Below are 19,572 nucleotides of genomic sequence, written 5' to 3'. Positions count from 1 at the left end.
CCAAAGCTCTAGTCACCCCCATGGACTCCTCCCTCAAATGCAAAAGTGGTGAAGTGGTGATCAAGTAGCGATGGGGCTTCCTCCTGCTGCCAGGCTGGATCCTGATTCCTGGAGCTTGGTGAAGGCACGACGTGAGATCGCTGCTCCTACTCCGGCCACCCCGAGGCTCCTCACACGAACACACGCACACACAAGAGGCAGCTGACTTGGCCACGATGAACAGGGAACAGGCCACCAGTAGGGCCTGTCACTTCTGGTTCTTGAGTTGGTTGGAGAGCCAGTCCAGGCCTTCGTAGAGCCCGTCTCCATTGGTGGCACAAGTCGCCTGGATGTACCAGTTTCTCTGGCGGAGGGAATGTAAGCCAAGTTTGTCTGTTATCTCCGCTGCATTCATCGCGTTGGGAAGGTCCTTCAGAGAGAGCATTTGGAAAGTGGTTAACTGCACTGTGCTTATATCATGAAACATTTATGCCCTTTCCTGTATGCCTTAACCAGGTCTCATCTCAGCTGAAGGCAACCCTGGCCTTTCAGTGGCTTCACTGCAATACCTAGAATACTCTTCTCCCCCTCCACGCCCCCCCCCCCCCCGTCACAACTCTCCAACTCCAACTCTCCCCGGATCTGACTTTTCCTGGTCTTTAGAACTACCAGGACTTTTCTATCAGCACTTTTTACTCCAATTACCCGACCACTGCTCAACTGAACTCCCTGCTTCTCTTCCAGTCCATTCTGAACCCCAGTCAGTGAAAGTGGGGTCCAGCCATTCTTCCACTGAAAACATGCAAAATGTGAGTCTCAGAAAAGGCCCAGATGCCAGCGAGGTGGCGCTAGACGTAAGGTGTCTGCCTTGCCAGCACTAGCCAAGGATCAGGACCATGGTTCGATCCCCCCGCATCCCATATGGTCCCCCCAAGCCAGGAGCAATTTCTGCGCGCTTAGCCAGGAGTAACCCCTGAGCATCAAATGGGTGTGGCTGAAAAGCCAAAAGGAAGGAAGGAAGGGAGGGAGGGAGGGAGGGAGGGAGGGAGGGAGGGAGGGAGGGAGGGAGGAAGGAAGGAAAGGAGGAAGGAAGGAAGGAAGGAAGGAAGGAAGGAAGGAAGGAAGGAAGGAAGGAAGGAAGGAAGGAAGGAAGGAAGGAAGGAAGGAAGGAAGGAAGGAAGGAAGGAAGGAAGGAAGGAAGGAAGAAAGAAAGAAAGAAAGAAAGAAAGAAAGAAAGAAAGAAAGAAAGAAAGAAAGAAAGAAAGAAAGAAAGAAAGAAAGAAAGAAAGAAAGAAAGAGAGAGGGGCCGGGCGGTGGCGCTAAAGGTAAGGTGCCTGCCTTCCCTGCGCTAGCCTTGGACGGACCGCGGTTCGATCCCCCGGTGTCCCATATGGTCCCCCAAGCCAGGAGAAACTTCTGAGCGCATAGCCAGGAGTAACCCCTGAGCGTTACTGGGTGTGGCCCAAAAACCAAAAAAAAAAAAAAAGAAAGAAAGAGAGAAAGAAAGAAAGAAAGAGAGAAATAAATACAGAGCCTAGATGGGGCCCCTAAGAGCCCTCCAAAGGGCTGCTAGGTTTTGAAAAGCTTACTCTGTATTTAAGGTCTACTGCACTTACTCCATAGGTTCATTCCTGCTCAGAGTCCACTTTAGAGAACTATTCTGCCCATTCTTTGACTAGCCCAAGTGCCCAGACCAGACCTGAGCCTGCATTTCCCTAGCACACTTGTGGTCCTCCATGAGCATCACCAGGGATGACTCCTGAGCAGAGCCAGGAATAGCTCCTGAGCACGTCTGGGTATGACCCAAGCACTGCTGGGTGTGAATCCCTTTCCATCCAAATAAAAAGACAATTCAGGACTGAAGCAATAGCACAGTGGTAGGCCATTTGCCTTGCACACAGCCGACCTGGGTTTGATTCCCGGCATCCCATATGGTCCCCCAAGCTTGCCAGGAGTGATTTCTGAGTGGAGTCAGGAGTAACCCCTGAGCACCGCCGAGTTTGACCCAGAAACCAAAAAAATAAATATAAAAGAAACGTAATTTCACATTTTCCAGGCTCTTTACATGTGTACAACATGAACTCATTGTTTTGATCAGTTATGTAGCTGCTGCTTTCCCCTTTGCAAGTCTGTTATGCCATTTCTGAGATTCGGGTCTGTCATCAGCCCTTAGTTGGGGGGCAAATGCTTCACCCACCTTCTAAAATCATGCTTACAAAGAAGTGAGGACATAAGGAAGTGTCATCTAAAATAACAAAACAGGAGACCAAAGCTGTCAGTTGGGGGCCAGAGCAATAGCACGGTGAGTAAGGCACCTGCCTTGCCCAGGGTCAATCCCCAGTATCCCAAATGGTCCTCTGAGCCTGCCATGAGTAATTTCTGAGTGCAGAGCCAGGAGGGCCATCAGGTATGGCCCAAAAAACAAAAACAAAGGCCCAGAGAGATAGCACAGTGGCATTTGCCTTGCAAGCAGCCGATCCAGGACCAAAGGTGGTTGGTTCGAACCCCAGTGTCCCATATGGTCCCCTGTGCCTGCCAGGAGCTATTTCTGAGCAGACAGCCAGGAGTAACCCCTGAGCACCGCCAGGTGTGGCCCAAAAACCAAAAAAACAAAAACAAGTCAGTCAGCGCAGAACCAAGGTCCTCATGGGAAGAGTGGGAGGGCATGTTTCAAGCTGGCACTTGGTCTGCTCGCTCCCATCCTGAGGCAGGACTTTTCACCTTCCCTGCCTCTTCTTGCTCTCCAGAAGTGCTGGGGCTAAGGCTCCTCTCCCATTTGGGCCCCGCTGACCCCCTGCCTTATCAGACCAACTCCTGCTGCACAGACTGCCCTGCTGTGTGGATTGCCACGGCTTGCTGCCTGCTGGCTTTGCTCAGTCATCTTTTTAGAATGACCAGGGCCTCCCCACCAACTCCCACCACACTACATTAGACACAGCAGCTGTCTCCCCAGGCATGTGGCCTCTCTGAAATTGGTGAGGCCTCCTCCCACCAAAATAAAAATTCCACGAATAAAGAGAATTTTGTCTTTGTTCACCAATATTTCACCAATACTTAGACAATGCCAAGAATTTAGTAGAGGGGCCGGAGAGATAGCATGAAGGCAGAGCGATTGCAGAAGGACGGTGGTTCGAATCCCGGCATCTCATACGGTATCCCGAGCCTGCCAGGAGTGATTTCTGAGCATAGAGCCAGGAGCAACCCCTGAGCGCTGCCGGATGTGACACCCCTCCCTCCCAAAAATGAACTTAGTAGAGGCTCAATTATTATATGAATAATAAAGAATATAAAACGTAAGTTGAAAAATGTAGTGGAAAGATAGTACAAGGGTCAAGGCCCTTGTCTTGCATGCAGCTGATTTGAGTTCAAACCCCAGCACCCCTTTTGGTCCTTTGAGCACTGCCAATAGTGATCAATAAGCACAGAGCCAGAAGCAGGCCCTAAGTACTACATGGTAATGACCAAGCATCATCCGCAAATATGTATGTGTGTGTTTCTGGATAAGGTTTTCTTTGTTGGTTTGTTTTGCTTTGCTTTACTCTTTTGTTTGTGTGTTTTTGGGCCACACCTGGTGATGCTCAGGGATTACTTCCTGGCTATGTGCTCAGAAATCGCCCCTGGCTTGGGGGGACACCATATGGAATGCCGGGGAATCGAACCGCGGTCTGTCCTAGGCTAGCGCAGGCAAGGTAAGACACCTTACCCCTTGCGCCACCGTTCCAACCCTGCTTTACTTTTTTTGACTTGCAACAACCTAGTTTGATCCTTACCCTCATATGAGTAGTACTCAGTATCCTGGCTACATGGGTTATTCTTAGTGGTATGTGAGGACCCTACAGTGCCAGAGATCAAACCAGGGCCTCTCAAATGCAAAACACACACTCAACCTTTGTACTATCTCTGAACCTAAATATATCTCTCTTCCCACTTCCTCCTTCGATGTGAGATTGTTGATCTTTGGTTTTTGTTTTTGTTTTGTTTTGTTTTTTTGAGGGGGGGAAGGGTCACACCTGGCAGCGCTCAGGGGTTACTCCTGGCTCTACACTCAGAAATCGCTCCTGGCAAGCTCAGGGGACCATATGGGATGCCGGGATTTGAACCACCGTCCTTCAGTATGCAGGGCAAACGCCCTATCTCCATGCTATCTCTCCAGCCCCTAGGCCTGCAGATCTTACGCACGCAGAACTGGCCCTAAATCTCTCAAAGTCCACATTTCTTTTTCTGTTTGTTTCTAGGCCACACCCAAGAATTTCAGGCCTGGCTCCTGGTTTTGTGCTCAGAGATGACTTAGGGTTCAGGGGACCACATGCAGTGGCAGGCATCAACCTGAGGTGGGCTTCATGCTACCCAAGAGGTACCTTAATCCCTACACTATCTCTCTCTCTGGCCCATCCCCACATTTCTTTACCTGTGACTCTTTGTTTTGTTTTGGGGTTTAGCCACATGCAAGGCAAACACCCTACTGGCTGTACTATCACTCAGGCCCCTACCTCTAGTTCTTTTTTTTTTTTTTTTTTTTTGGTTTTGGGTCACACCTGGCGGTGCTCAGGGGTTACTCCTGGCTGTCTGCTCAGAAATAGCTCCTGGCAGGCACAGGGAACCATATGGGACACCGGGATTCGAACCAACCACCTTAGGTCCTGGATCGGCTGCTTGCAAGGCAAACGCCGCTGTGCTATCTCTCCGGGCCCCTACCTCTAGTTCTTACACAGCCATTGACAGAGAAGCATAGATAAAACTGTGGAGGAAAGAACTATTTGTATTTTTGGTGTTGTTTGGGAGCCACACCTGGTGATGCTCAGGGCTTACTCCTGGCTTCGGGCTCAGGGATAACTCCTGGGGGTGCTTAGGGGACCATCTGGGGCACTGGGGATCGAATTCAGGTTTGCCATGTGCAAGGCTAGTGCCTTCCCTGCAGTGTCATCTCTCCAGCCATGGCCTTTCAGAAGTTTTATTGCTGCTTTTAAAAATCATCCAGGGCTGTTTCTGTGTTTCTTGCCCAGACTCTAATCCTGAAAAGATGACTTAGGACCCTCAGCTCCCTGAGGCTCTGGGGGGCATAAAACGGTCAGACCTATTGCTCCTCTGGACATGTTGGGAAGTGGTGACCCTGAGGGAGTCCTTGGGGGGATACATCAGGCTGTCCTCCTCCCCACAGACCTGTTTGTTCACAAACACCAGCAGAACTGCATCTCGGAGCTCATCCTCAGACAACATCCGCGTCAGCTCTTCCCGGGCCTCATTGACACGCTCTCTGTCGTTACTGTCCACTACAAAGATCAAACCTGGGAAGAAAGGGTGAGGATGTTATGAGCAGGAGCCTAGGACAGGCGGAGGTTGTCTTCCCTGTTCTAAAAGGGCTTCTGGGGAAAGCAATTACTAGACAAGGCTGCACCATCCCTCAAAGTGGCTGCTATGCACCCCACCAGCCTATTTGTCTCACAGCAGCACAACACTGCATTAATAAAACAAGAGCAGGGGCCGAAAAGATAGCATGGAGGCAGGGTGTTTGACTTGCATGCAGAAGGACAGTGGTTTGAATCCCGGCATCTCATGTGGTCCCCTGAGCCTGCCAGGAGCAATTTCTAAATGTAGAGCCATGAGTAACCCTGAGCGCTGCCAGGTGTGACCCAAAACAACAACAACAACAAAAAAAAACAAGAGCAAAGGAAAAGCACACTTGGCATGGTAAGGACAGCACTCCCACCAACACGGGAAGAAGACCTGATGCTGGCAGTGGCTAGTGGGTACTGGTCTCCCAGATGTCTCTCTTTGGGTTTCTCCCTCAGGCTGCACCACATCCAGCCTTTTTGCTGTCAAAGGGTTGTTTAAGTGTTTCCCTTAACCTGTGGGCCACTCCTGCCAATTAGACAAGAAGCTACAGGGACAAGGGGACTGCTCCATGTGTGATCAGAAGAGAGTGTGTGTGTGTGTGGGGGGGGGTCCTCACTTGCATTGCTGTCTGAGTGAGAGTCTTGTATTCTTCACCTCAAAGAATACCCCAGCTGCAGCTCCCTGGAGTCCAAAGTCTTTGCTGCTTCAGGTACCAAGGAGGCAAGTGAAAGGCCAGAGTCCTGCCTCATTAAGAAGGGCAAAGGGCAGGGGCCCAGCACAGCCAAGAAGGGTGGGAATAGGCTATGAAAGAACCAACCAGATGCCCTAGGCTGTGTCAAGGATGCGGAGTTCAAAGGTGAGAAGAGCCTGCTCTGCTGTGTCAGGGCAAAAACGCCGAGAGTATCCTGTGGTTGGAGTGGGCATGTGACCTGGGCACCTCAGACACTGCCCTGCTTAAGGGGGCACATTGCAGAGTAACAATGCTGGCAGATGAGGGACCTCTTGGGTGACCTCTTGGGTCCTATGAACATAAAGACCTCACAACTCTGTCTAGGAGAATCACTGTCCTTGCCACCAGGCTTCCTGGCCACCCCTCACTGCTCCTCTGAGGTCACTTGGCCAACACAAGAGAATATTCAACACCCCAGCCCCAAAGATCTGTTGCATTCCTAGAAGCTGTGGACACTAATCAGATCTGAACAAATCAATTTACCTAGAAATTGAGCCTTGAGATCCCAGGTCTATGAGAGAAACCAAAGGGAAGAAGTTGTTTTGGAGACAAATAAAGGTTTATAAATAGCAGGTCCAACTTTCTATTGTTTTTTTTTTTGTTTGTTTTATTTTGTTTTGTTTTTGGGTCACACTCAGTGATGCTCAGGGGTTACACCTGGCTATGTGCTCAGAAATCGCTCCTGGCTTGGGGGACCATATGAGATGTTAGGGGATCGAACCTTGGTCCATCCTAGGTTAGTGCGTGCAAGGCAAATGCCCTACTGCTTGTGCCACCACTCCGGCTCCTTTCTATTGTTTTTAGAGAGAATCTCTATAAAACCCAGGAAAGACAAAACATTTTATTCCCTTGTTTTCTGTTTTGTTTTGTTTTTAGGTTGCACCTGGCAGTGCTCAGGGGTTACTCCTGGCTCTGCACTCAGAAATTGCCCCTGGCAGGCTCAGGAGACCATATGGGATGCCAGAAATTGAATCCTTCCTGGTCGGTTGCATGCAAGGCAAATGCCCTACCGCTGTGCTATCTCTCCAGCCCCAACACAAAACCTGAAAAGCATAACATTTCACATGGATGATGTATCATTTGTTTTAAAAAGGGGAGAAGACTCTACCTAGATGGAGCTGTCTATATTTGCATGCAGTGTCTGGAGTGAAGAATGAAAGGGGCTGTCTCAGGCTGAGTCTTCGAACAGCGACGACAGTGACTTCCTTTCTCTCAATGCTGCCGCAGAAATGTATTGCCCAAGCCAGAGGAATAGGACAGTGGATAGGGCACTTGCCCTATTTTTTGTTTTGTTTTGTTTTTTTGGGGGGCCACACCCGGCGTTGCTCAGGGGTGACTCCTGGCTGTCTGCTCAGAATAGCTCCTGGCAGGCACGGGGGACCATATGGGACACTGGGATTCGACCAACCACCTTTGGTCCTGGATTGGCTGCTTGCAAGGCAAACGCCGCTGTGCTATCTCTCCGGGCCCCAGCACTTGCCCTATTATTTTCATTTTAAAGCTGAAGAAAGTCAGACCGAAAAAATGATTTCACCGTCCTGTGGTTTCATGACAAACTATGCTTCAAACTCATGCTCTCTAACTGTATTCAGATGAGGAACTGAAATAGTTGGGCCAGTATGGCAAATCTTTTTTTTTTTTTTTGATTTTTGGGTCACACCCGGCAGTGCTCAGGGATTACTCCTGGCTCTACGCTCAGAAATAGCTCCTGGCAGGCTCAGGGGACCATATGGGATGCCAGGATTTGAACCAATGACCTTCTGCATGAAAGGCCTTACCTCCATGCTATCTCTCCGGCCCCTAGTATGGCAAATCTTTTTTTTTTTTTTTTTTAGGATTTTTGGGCCACACCCGGCATTGCTCAGGTATTACTCCTGGCTGTCTGCTCAGAAATAGCTCCTGGCAGGCACGAGGGACCATATGGGACACCGGAATTTGAACCAACCACCTTTGGTCCTGAATCGGCTGCTTGCAAGGCAAACGCCGCTGTGCTATCTCTCCGGGCTAGTATGGCAAATCTTAAGGCAAGATCAATGTCCTCCTATGAAGGAGACATTCAAATCCAAGTACTTTATTGGGAACACAGGAACCACTTCTCAGAAGAAAACTTCCCCTTTCCATGTTGAAAGGGGCATTAATTAAACAAGGAACAAGATGACTCACATCAAGCCTAGTACTATATATCTGCTTCTAGGGCTGCCTTCATAAGCAGTTCCAGAAACAACTCCTAGGCTCCAGACTGAACCCTCCTTACCTTGGGTGTTCTGGAAATAGTGTCGCCACATAGGTCGGATTTTGTCTTGGCCACCAACATCCCAGACTGTGAAGCTGATATTTTTATATTCTACTGTCTCCACATTGAACCCTAAATTGGGAAGATAAACAATGTTTTTAATGAAGACTTTTGCTGACACACTCCCCTCAAAGTGTTCTACAAATTTAATGTGATGTCATTCGTATCCTTGTAAAAAAACAGATCAAACAACTCCAGAAATACATATGGAACAATAAACCCCCCTGAATAGCCAAAACAATCCTTGGGAAATAGAAGATAGGAGGAATCACCTTCCTCAACTTCAAACTCTACAACAAAAATGTAGTAATTAAAACAGCATGGTACTGGAATAAAAACAGACCCTCAGGGACCGGAGAGATAATATGGAGGTAAGTTGTTTTGCCTAGCATGCAGAAGGATGATGGTTCAAATCCCAGCATCCCAGATGGTCCCTTGAGCCTTCCAGGAGTGATTTCTAAGCGTAGAGCCAGGAGTAGCTCCTGAGTGCTGCCGGGTGTGACCCAAGAACAAACAAACAAAAAAAACAAAACAACAACAAAAATCAAAGAAATAGAGTGAGATATTCTGAAACAGACTCTCAGGCATATTATCAGTTAATTTTATTTTGTAAAGGAGCAAAAACTATGAAGTGGGGGCCAGAGAGATAACATGGAGGTAGGATGTTTGCCTTGCATGCAGAAGGATAGTGGTTCAAATCCCGGCATCCCATATGGCCCCTTGAGCCTGCTGGGAGCGATTTCGAATCCCGGCATCCCATAGGGTCCCCTAAGCTTGCCAGGGGCGATATCTGAGTGTAGAGCCAGGAGGAACCACCAACGGTGGTTCAAATCCCGGCATCCCATATGGTCCCTTGAGCTTGCCAGGAGCGATTTCTGAGCACAGAGCCAGGAGTAACTCCTGAGCACCGCCAGGAGTGGCACAAAAACAAAACAAAACAATACAAAACAAAACAAAAAAGAGTCCTTCCGTTCTGTAATTGAAAGTGAACTTCGGTGGCCAGAGAGATAGCATGGAGATAGGGCGTTTGCCTTGCCTGCAAAAGGGCAGTGGTTCGAATCGCAGCATCCCATATGGTCCCCGAGCCTGCCAGGAGGAACCCCTGAGCGCTGCCGGGTTCCTCAAAAAAAAAAAAAAAAAGTGAACTTTGGTACTGTTGGAGTAACTGGTTTTTATATTATTCAGGATGATTCTTCTTTGCATGTTCTTGTCCCACCTGGGCAGAAAATACCTTTGCATTGGCCCTCAACTCCTACCAGTTTCTCCACCCATGCGAGTGGTCCTACTCTTCCCAATAAAGACCTCGGGTCAGAGAGACAGTTCTGGTTTTGGTCCTGCAGTAAGTCTGTCTGTTTGCTGGTAACCTTTGTGTAGCATTAAATAATTAACGATGGGGCTGGATGGCGATGGATGGAGGCCTTTGTGCTTAGGCCCCAGCCACGTGGCTTCATCCCCCATCCAGCAGGCGAGTCCCAGGCGTAAATCAGACTTATCCAGAAACAGGCATCAGGAAGCATTAACTTTATTCATGCCCTATTCACCACATGTGTGTGGCCTATCTCATAACCTTTTAAGCATTCAGCCATTCTAGGCTACCCTGCGTCTTAACCCTTTCAGCCATCTTCCCTTTGGCCTCCATCCTGGTCCAAGACCAGAAACAGAGACCCCAAAGCCAGCGAGCTCAGCAGGGCCAAAAAGGGGGCCCGAATCCCCTCGGTCCAAGGCTTATCTAACTTTTCCAAGACCCCTCCCAGGAATGGGCCGGGTCTTGCAGGTAAGGTCACACCTAATATCCGGTTCCCAAGACCCCTCCCAGAAATGGGTGGGTCTTAGGTATCTACACCCAAATCCAGGGTCTCAGCTACGTACACCAACACCTTTGCCTGCTTATAGATAGCTTATTGTGGAAGTTCCTGGACCTGTTTATCACCCTAACCTGGTGTGAATTATCTCTTGTGTCAGCATTCCTCCAGACCTCCGGGATTGGGGTATGAGGCTTCCAGCACACAGTACCACTGTCCAGTCTCTCCTTACAGCTCTTCCTTAGATTCAGATTTCTCTTCTTTTTCACAAAAGAAAAGTTGTACCTTCTAAATTATTTTACGAGCTCAGACACATTGGACTGATAAATAAATAACAAGCTCCCCTGACTCTGTCCTACCCATCCATTATACTCTTTCCATAACACCCCACTACTATCACCAAGACACCCTTACATCATCTCATTGATTCCTAGGGTTTCAGTATGGTCTTCATGCTAACAACTTTCAAATTTATGTTATATCACACTAAAAGTCTCTTTGGAGCTTCAAGTTCAAAACTCAACCTCTGGGTCAGAGAGATAGCATGGTGGTAGAGTGTTGTCTTACACGAAGTTTAGGACAGATGGTGGTTTTAATCCCACCCCATGCCTGCCAGGAGCGATTTCTGAGCACAGAGCTAGGAGTAACCTCTGAGCGCTGCCAAGTGTGATCCAAAAACCAAAAACAACAATAACAACAACAATAACAAAAACCCAACCACTGTGCAACATCTTTGGTTCTGTCTCAATGGTTCCAGCAAGGCATTTAGATCAAAACCTGAAGTCAGGCTCCTGACTTTTTTTTCTCCTTGGTTTTTGGGTCACATTTGCAAGTGCTCAGAGGTTACTCCTAGCTTTGAGCTCAGAAATCCCTCCCGGAAGGCTCAGAGGACAACCCTATCCACTGTGCTATCACTCTGGACCCACGTTCCTGACTCAATGACTTTATTCCTCAAATCAGGTATCAGACAAAAATCTCTCACTACCAAAACTTTTTTTTTTTTTTTTTTGGTTTTTAGGTCTCACCCGGCTGTGCTCAGGGGTTACTCCTGGCTCCATGCTCAGAAATTGCTCCTGGCAAGCACGGGGGACCATATGGGACACCGGGATTCGAACCGATGACCGTCTGCATGAAAGGCAAATGCCTTACCTCCATGCTATCTCTCCGGCCCCTCACTACCAAAACTTATCTACCCAATCTCCTAAATATATAATCATCACTTTAATTTGAAAAGAGCATTCTTTTGGGAGGGGTTGTTTTGGGACCATACCTAGTGGTACTCAGGAGTTACTCCTGGCTCTGCACTCAGAAATCACTCTTGGCAAGCTCGGGGGACCATATGAGATCCAGGATCGAACGTAGGTCCATGTCAGCCATGTGCAAGGCAAACACCCTACCACTGCGCTATCTCTCCATTCTGAGATCAGCATTTCTAGCCTCTTCCTAATCTGAAAGAGTCTCACAAGTGTTCTCTCTATACCCATTCATCCTTTTCTATCCACTCATCATTTTCTAATTACAGCTACCAAAAAACATGATGTGGGTCATATCATTTCTCTACAAATCTACTAGCAAATATAAGTAATAACTTTAGTTTCTCGTGTACACATATAAAATATGATGACTAAGGTTCACTATAGCCTGAGCCTACTCTCTCCACAAATTTAACTTCTAGTCATGTCTTATTTATCAGCAACTTACTTCATCATATTTGCCCATCCAAATTCTTTTTTGGGGGGAGGGGCCACACCCGGCGGTGCTCAGGGGTTACTCCTGGCTGTCTGCTCAGAAATAGCTCCTGGCAGGCACGGGGGACCATATGGGACACCGGGATTCGAACCAACCACCTTTGGTCCTGGATCGGCTGCTTGCAAGGCAAACGCCGCTGTGCTATCTCTCCGGCCCCCCATCCAAATTCTTGCTAAGTAAATGTGAACTTAATATCATTCCAACTCCAAAATGATGCAGGGGGCAGAGGGAGCTGGAAACTTAGAAAAATAAATCTGGAGAAATCAGCAAATAACCAAACATCTTGGAAGATGAGGAACAGATTATTTTCTGAAGCTACTATCTAACAACTAGTAATAATGAAGTTCAAGTAAGCACAATAGGGAATTGTCCAGAACAAAATACATGAACACATAAGTCACTGCTATGATTTTTTTGGCTTTTTTTTGGGGGGGGGTCCACACCCAGCTGTGCTCAGGGGTTCCTCTTGGCTCTATGCTCAGAAATCATTTCTGGCAGGCCCAGGGGACCATATGGGATGCTGGGATTCGAACCACTGACCTTCTGCATGCAAGGCAAATGTTTGCCTTACCTCTATGCTATCTCTCTGGCCCCATATGATTTTTTTAAAGGCATTTAAATAGCATGGAAAAACTATCCAATAAATGGCATTACAGAACTACCAAGTCCTGCGCATGCCCTATACCTATGTGACCATTTCAACTTAAAGCTAATCCAATTTAAAGTCTAGCTCCAGGGGCCAGAAAAAGCATAGGAGGTAAGGCACTTGCTTCTCTATCATTCCTGAACAAAGAGCAGAAATAGCCCAGAAATACTGCTGGACATGGCCCAAGATTCCAATAATAAAAGTTCAATCCCTAAGTTACACTTTCCATATTTCATGAGCTCAATAGTCACTGGTGCTAATGACCGCCACAATCAACAGCATGGACAGGGCATGTTCATCATTGTGAAAAGAGCTCTTAGGTGGCACCAGCAAGGATCTGGTCACATGAAAAATGTAACCAAGGCCTGTGGGCCTGAGAGATAGTGCAGTGGGCAGGGTACTGGCCTTGTACATGTCAGCCAGGGTTCAATTCCTGGCAACCTACATAGTTCCCTGAACCCACCAGGAGGGGTGCCTGAGCATAGAACCAGGATAAGTCCTGAGCAAGGCTAGGTGTGGTCCAAAAATGACAAAAGTCATTAAATCCCTCTCTTACTGAGAACAAAGTAAACAAAAAGTACCTTCAAATGGGTAAAAATATTAAATGCTATTTTTAAAAATGAAATAGCAGAATGAGTCATAAAACAGCAGAAAAATGAGTCATAAAATGAGTCATAAAATAGCAAGAATTAGTGATGAATACTTACTTTATGATCTTGGGTTTTGAGGAAGAACTTTCTGAAACTTGCTTCCAAAGTATAAAAGAGAGGCTAAATTTGGTTACCTACTAATATTAACTTTCTATCTAGCAAGATAGAGAAAAAAATTACACACGAAGTGGAAAATATAACTAACATGTGGCCAGCTGTTTCTCAGGCACAAGAAGGTCTTCCTTAAATCAAGAAGACAAAGACCCTACTAGAAAATCAATGGGAACAGCAAAAACCAGTCACAGTCACAGAAGGACAAATATAAACAACCACAGGCATGCAAAAGCACCAAAAAAAAAGAAAGAAAGGAAGGAAGGAAGGAAGGAAGGAAGGAAGGAAGGAAGGAAGGAAGGAAGGAAGGAAGGAAGGAAGGAAGGAAGGAAGGAAGGAAGGAGGGAAAGAAAGAAAAAAAGAAAGAAAGAAAGAAAGAAAGAAAGAAAGAAAGAAAGAAAGAAAGAAAGAAAGAAAGAAAGAAAGAAAGAAAGAAAGAAAGAAAGAAAGAAAGAAAGAAAGAAAGAAAGAAAGAAAGAAAGAAAGAAAGAAAAATAGCTGTCATAACTGGGAACACTTATTTTTTAAGTTTTGTTTTGGGTCATGAAGAGGAAGGAAGGGCAGGAAGAGAGAAAGGGATGGATGAGGAAGAAAAAGAGCGAAGGAGGGGAGGGAAGAAAAAGGGGACAAGAGAAGGGAGAAAGAAGGAGGAGAAGGCACGAGTGAGTCAGATGGAGAAACAATTTGGGGGTGGCTCAGACAGAGGGCAGAGCCAAGGACACACCATAAAGTAAGAGAAAATCATATATTCCAATCCTAGAATGGGATGCTCTTGATGACACATTTTGAGAGCGCACTATGGTATTTGTACCCATATTTAAAATGCATGGCTTTGGAGCTGAAGTGATAGTACACTCAAGAATACACCAAGGCATTTGCTTTGCATGCAGCAGACTCAACCCTCAGTATCCCATATGGTCACCCAAGCATTGTCAGGACTAATTTCTAAGTGCAGAACAAGAAGCAACCAGTAGGGGCCGGAGAGATAGCAAGGAGGTAAGGCATTAGCCTGGCATGCAGAAGGATGGTGGTTTGAATTCCAGCATCCCATGTGGTCCTCCAAGCCTGCCGGGGGCGATTTCTGAGTGTAGAGCCAAGAGTAACCCCTGAGTGCTGCCAAGTGTGACCCAAAAACAAAAAAAAAAAAAAAAAAAAAAAAGATAAAAGCGTCCTTAGGAGATGAGCTGAACCAGGCCTCTCTTTCTCCTAATGGCCATTTAATCCCCAAACGCATTGTGCTTCCTCAACAGAGAGGAGTGATTCAAGAGGGCAAGTTTCAAGATACGTATACTTACAAATTCATGCTAGTACAGTGGGGAGGGAGCTTGCCTTGCATGAGGCCAACAGGGAAGCACTGCTGAGGGTGGCCCAAAAATAAAGTTGTATTGGAATGACATAGCCAAGGCCTCGATGAGGCAGAGAGGATGTGCAGGGTGTGGATCTGAGGACATGATTCACTAGAGGGCATTATTTTAGCAAACTGCTACAAAGGTCAAAATTCTATTCACTCACCAAATATTTACCTGACATTTATGTGCCAGGCATTTTTTTCTGGTGGACAAGACAGACAGGATTCTTGTCTTATTTATACTGTTAGGAGGAAGGGACAGTGAACAAGCAATGACAAATGTCTTTCAAGTCACCAAGGAATCAGGTTACTATGGAAACTACTAACAGGGTAAAACCAGTCCAAGGATCAGGAAAAGTGTCCCTGACATATAATGTTCAAATTGAGACAAAAGAATAAGCTGGCATTAGCTAGATAAAGCGGGAAGGGGTCTAAGGAAGACAGGAAAACATTCCAGAGAGAGGAAATGACATCAAAACATACTGTCTGACTCAAAGTAAGCTGGAAAACAACATATACATGCTTTATAAAGATAAGTGCCAAAGTCTCAAAGTAGAAGTGTTTCTAAAATGTGTTTGCTTTTCTGGATGTATGACATTATAGAAGCACAAAAAGCCTTCATAATTGGAGAAAACCAAGCAAGCCGTCATGCTATTTTCATTTTGGTATTAACACATTTTTTTAAATTGCGAGTATGAACAATTTTTCCAGCTGGTTCCCTGCTCCTTCACATGCCATGATCTGGGAAGTTACTGCCCACAGTGGAAACAGATCATTTGGTTGCTGGATCTAATCCAACATGCAGAAAATCGCTGCCCAGGATCACACCCTGTCTCTTCTCACAGGAGCCTGAGTCTAGAGGCAGTTCAGAAGGCACAAATTACATTCTGTCAAAACTGCCTTGACAAAAACCTCAAATAGCCCATAAAGCACAGAGCTGGTTCACAGGAATGACTATACTGCCAGATTGTCCTCTCATGCTGGAATAAATCAGATTCTTGCACTGAATACCAGCTCAAGCAGTTGGCTTGAGTCCAAGCGAAGGAAAGAAAAAAATCACATTTTCACTTTAAGCCCTAGGAGAGATGCTTCCCCTTAGAAAGGCCAGCTAGAGAACTGGAGAGGTGACACAGGCGTGCTCACCCGAGTCAAATGCCATCACATGGTCCACTGAGCATCACCAGGAACCCCCTAAGCACAGAAGTGGGAGTGGCCCAAACCCACCCAACGAAGAAAACAAGGCGAGCTAGAATGAAGACTGGCTTGGAGAGCAGGACCAAGGGCAGACACTAAGCTTTCTTCTTAGTTTCAGGCTGGGCCCATGAAAGTGAATGGAGGACAAAACTGTCCTTACAGCTCCTCCTCCTCCTCCTCATCCTCATCATCATCATCATCATCATCATCCACCCTTTGCCAGATAAGGTTAAACTGGTCCAACTTTGTGTTCTGAGGTCTCTCCTATAAATCTAGCAATGTGTTAAGAATATGGGGAGGCAATTATGAAACTATATATTTCCTGGTTTGGCCTCAAAACGTTAGGATAGCTCTGAGTGCTAGACTGTTTCCTTTGCATGCTGGAGCCCCAAATTTAACAAATCACCAGCACTAGAAAGTTAAAACCCCCAACTGAGAACCTGACTAGCACCAGCCACTACATACGTACACTACACACACCAAAAAAAGAATTTTCACAAAAGAACAGTAATATAAGCTGTGAAAGGTAAGATGCTGGCTGATAAATTGGTCCAGCGACAAGTCAATGACGTACCTATTGTAGGTATGGTGGTTACAATCTCTCCCAACTTTAATTTATACAAGATGGTGGTCTTCCCAGCTGCGTCCAAACCCACCATCAGAATTCGCATCTCCTTCTTCCCAAACAGACTTTTAAACAGTTTCTCAAAAATGTTCCCCATTGAAAATGCCTTCTGTGACCTGAATGAAAAGAAAGACAAGTCAACTCAAAGATATAGGAACCATATTCACAAGACACAAGCCGTTTTCTTATTAGAGATGGTGCCTAATGAAATCTGAACAATTAAGTAGAGTCTGACCAATGAGGAGCAGTGTATTGTTGTCAAAAAAAAGGGGGGGGGGGTGCAGAGAGATAGCATGGAGGTAAGGCATTTGTCTTCCATGCAGGAGGTCATCGGTTCGAATCCCGGTGCCCCATATGGTCCCCTGTGCCTGCCAGGAGCAATTTCTGAGCCTGGAGCCAGAAATAACCCCTGAGCACTGCCGGGTGTGACCCAAAAAAACACACAAAAAAAAAAAACCTCAACAAGATCGCTTGGTACAGTGCTCCAAAATGCTTTTTTCCTCTGCAGCACCCAAGGGGTGTGCCCACGGCCAGTCTCTCAGGAGAAGGCTTGAGTCAGCTCAAGCCCAGAGGCCCGTGCCACCCCAAACACTGGGACATTCTGCAATGAGAGCTTACAAAGCTTTTTCCTTTACACCATGTAAAACAAAAAATGAAAAGCAGGCTAACTGTCATTGTCTCAGAGAGATTATTTAGCATTTGCCTTTGGTCAGCAGACAAGAACAACGACCAGAAAAAGAGGGCCGGGAGAGAGAGTACCATGGATAAAGGCAGCTGCCTAGCATGTTGCCAACCCTGCTTCCATCCTGGCATCTCCAGGAAAGATCCCTGAGCAGGGTATGGAGTAAGTCTTGGGCACCAGTGGGAACAGAAAGGAAAGGGAATGGGAAAAGAAAAAGAAAGGGAAAAGTTAAGGGGAAGGGAGAAAGGGAGAGAAAAGAGAAGGGGAAGGGAAGGGAAAGGGAAATGTTGGTTTCAGTGAAGAAACAGTCCACTAGGGCATAAATAAATTAGAAATAAAATGTTCTGAGTCTCCAGAAGATACCACAGAATCCGGGAGACTATCACCTACCATTCACCAACTTTTCTCATATTCTAAATTTTACCTTTAAAGGTAAGCATACGTGCTAATGGAGAGATAGCACAGCGGCGTTTGCCTTGCAAGCAGCCGATCCAGGACCAAAGGTGGTTGGTTCGAATCCCGGTGTCCCATATGGTCCCCCATGCCTGCCAGGAGCTATTTCTGAGCAGACAGCCAGGAGCAAGCCCTGAGCAACGCCGGGTGTGGCCCAAAAACCAAAAACCAAAAAAAAAAAAGCATACGTGCTAAGTGGACAGTTCAACCGGATGCCACTAAGTAGGTAAAAGGTGGTGTGGCCAACAAACTAGCCACTTCTTTTTGGTTTTGTTTTCTTTTGATCACACCCTGTGGGGCTCAGGGCTTATACTTCTAACTCTGTGCTCAGAGATAACATTTTCTGGCCAGCTCAGGGGACCGACCATACAGGGATGCAATCTAACCCGGGTTGGCCACATTCAAGTTTGTAAACGCCTCCCTCACTTGTCCTATGGCTCCAATTCCCTTAGATGCTTTTCTTTTTTTTTATTTTTGACATAAGAGAGAAAGAGGGGGAGGGGAGAGAGGGAGAGAGGGAGGGAGAGGGAAAAGAGAGGAAGGGAGAGGGAGAGAGGGGGAGAGGTGGAGAGGGAAAAGAAAAAGGGAGAGAAGGAGAGGGGAAAGCAGAAAGGAGGAAGAGGGAGAGAGGGAGAAAGAGAGGGGAGAGAAGGAAGGAAAAAAGAGGAGAGGAAGAGGGAGGAGAGAGGGAAAGAAGTGAGAAAGGAGAGAGAGGGGATGGAGAGAGGAAGAGTGAAAGGGGGAGAGGAGAGGGAGAGGGAGAGAAAGAAGGAAAGGGAGAGAGGAGAGGGAGAGGGAGAGAAAGAAGGAAGAGAGAGAGGAAAAGGAGAGAGAAAGGAGTAAGAGGGAGAGGGAGAGGGAAAGAGAGTTGCTCCAGACCTCCCGTAGATACTTTCTAACAGCACAGAGACACTTTTAATTTCTACAGCTTTTATAACTGTCAACAAGGACTAGCTTGGCAGCCCGAGTAGTAAGGGGTGTGAGCTGGCCCTTCGGAGACCAGGAGGCAGCAATGCATCCAGACTTGAGAGAGCTCCTAGGAACCTTAAAAAATTAAACAAATAAATAAAAATAACACAAAGAGGCGGGAAGGGCCGGGTGACACCCCGCAGTCCTAGTGCCCCGCGAGCCATCACGACCAAGAAAGAACCCCAATGACAACTAGGCCCGCACAAGGCACATGGTCCACCCGGACCTGGCCTCCTCGTAGCCTGGTCTTTGTCCCTCCAGATTGGAGCCGGCCAGGCCAGCTAGCTCTTCGCCACCCACTCGCAAGGCTCTGGGTGGACGCGCCCAGATGCTCCCCTGGCCCCAGCCGCAGCCTCCCAGAAAGGACCAACCCTGTCTGCAGGCCGCCCTTCCTCCCTCCAGCTTCCCTCCCGCGCCAGCTTCCCTCTAGACACCCAGCCCGGCTCGGCCACTCCTCCGCAGCTAGCCCGTTACCTGTCCCGCACTCCAAGCCACTGGCAAGACTTCTGCTGCCAGCTGCTCCGCCGCCCTCAGCAAAATGGCACTAGGGGCGGGGCGGGACAACAGCCAACCAATCACCTGCCGCCTCTTGCGGTGTTTGGACCAATAAGCTGAGAGTATTGTGAGTGATGCTACACTCGACCAATCAAAAGGATGATTAGTCCGGGGCTGATGAGGCCCGCCCCCCGCAACCTAGGCGACGGTCCGACGCTCTGGCGATATCAACCAATGAGCGAGTACTGCATCCGGTCAAGCCCCGCCCCATGCTCCACCCTCAATGCCGCCCATGGCCAATCAGAAGAGTGGAAGAGTTTCCGCCAATCAATTCAGGAAAAGGCCGAGGAGCGCCCTTAATTAAGCCAGAGTGCGTGCGGACCAATCCACTGGGGACCTGGGGGCGCGGCCCGATTGGGACGATATTTAAGGAAATGTTTCCGGTTTGAGCTAAAAGTAGAAACTGGGGCCGGAGCGGTGGCGCAAGCAGTAGGGCGTCTGCCTTGCGCGCG

The 19,572-nt window shown here is 47.5% G+C and overlaps 1 protein-coding gene across 1 annotated transcript; it reads right to left on the bottom strand.

Moving 5' to 3' along the window:
• Positions 1-179: 179 nt before the first annotated feature.
• LOC126019502 (ADP-ribosylation factor 2) lies at positions 180-19,069 on the bottom strand. Its single transcript, XM_049781398.1, has 5 exons — positions 19,040-19,069; positions 16,411-16,577; positions 8,298-8,408; positions 5,140-5,264; positions 180-409 (listed from the first exon to the last, which is right to left on the bottom strand). The coding sequence occupies exons 2-5, from the start codon at positions 16,556-16,558 to the stop codon at positions 248-250; spliced, it is 546 nt and encodes a 181-aa protein (XP_049637355.1). The 5' UTR covers positions 16,559-16,577; positions 19,040-19,069; the 3' UTR covers positions 180-247.
• Between the last annotated feature and the right edge of the window lie 503 nt (positions 19,070-19,572).

Source organism: Suncus etruscus, chromosome 1, assembly GCF_024139225.1.
Source record: "Suncus etruscus isolate mSunEtr1 chromosome 1, mSunEtr1.pri.cur, whole genome shotgun sequence".
Classification (NCBI taxonomy): Eukaryota; Metazoa; Chordata; class Mammalia; order Eulipotyphla; family Soricidae; genus Suncus; species Suncus etruscus.
Note: the sequence above shows the minus strand (reverse complement) of the source record. Positions and strands in the feature narration are given on the sequence as shown.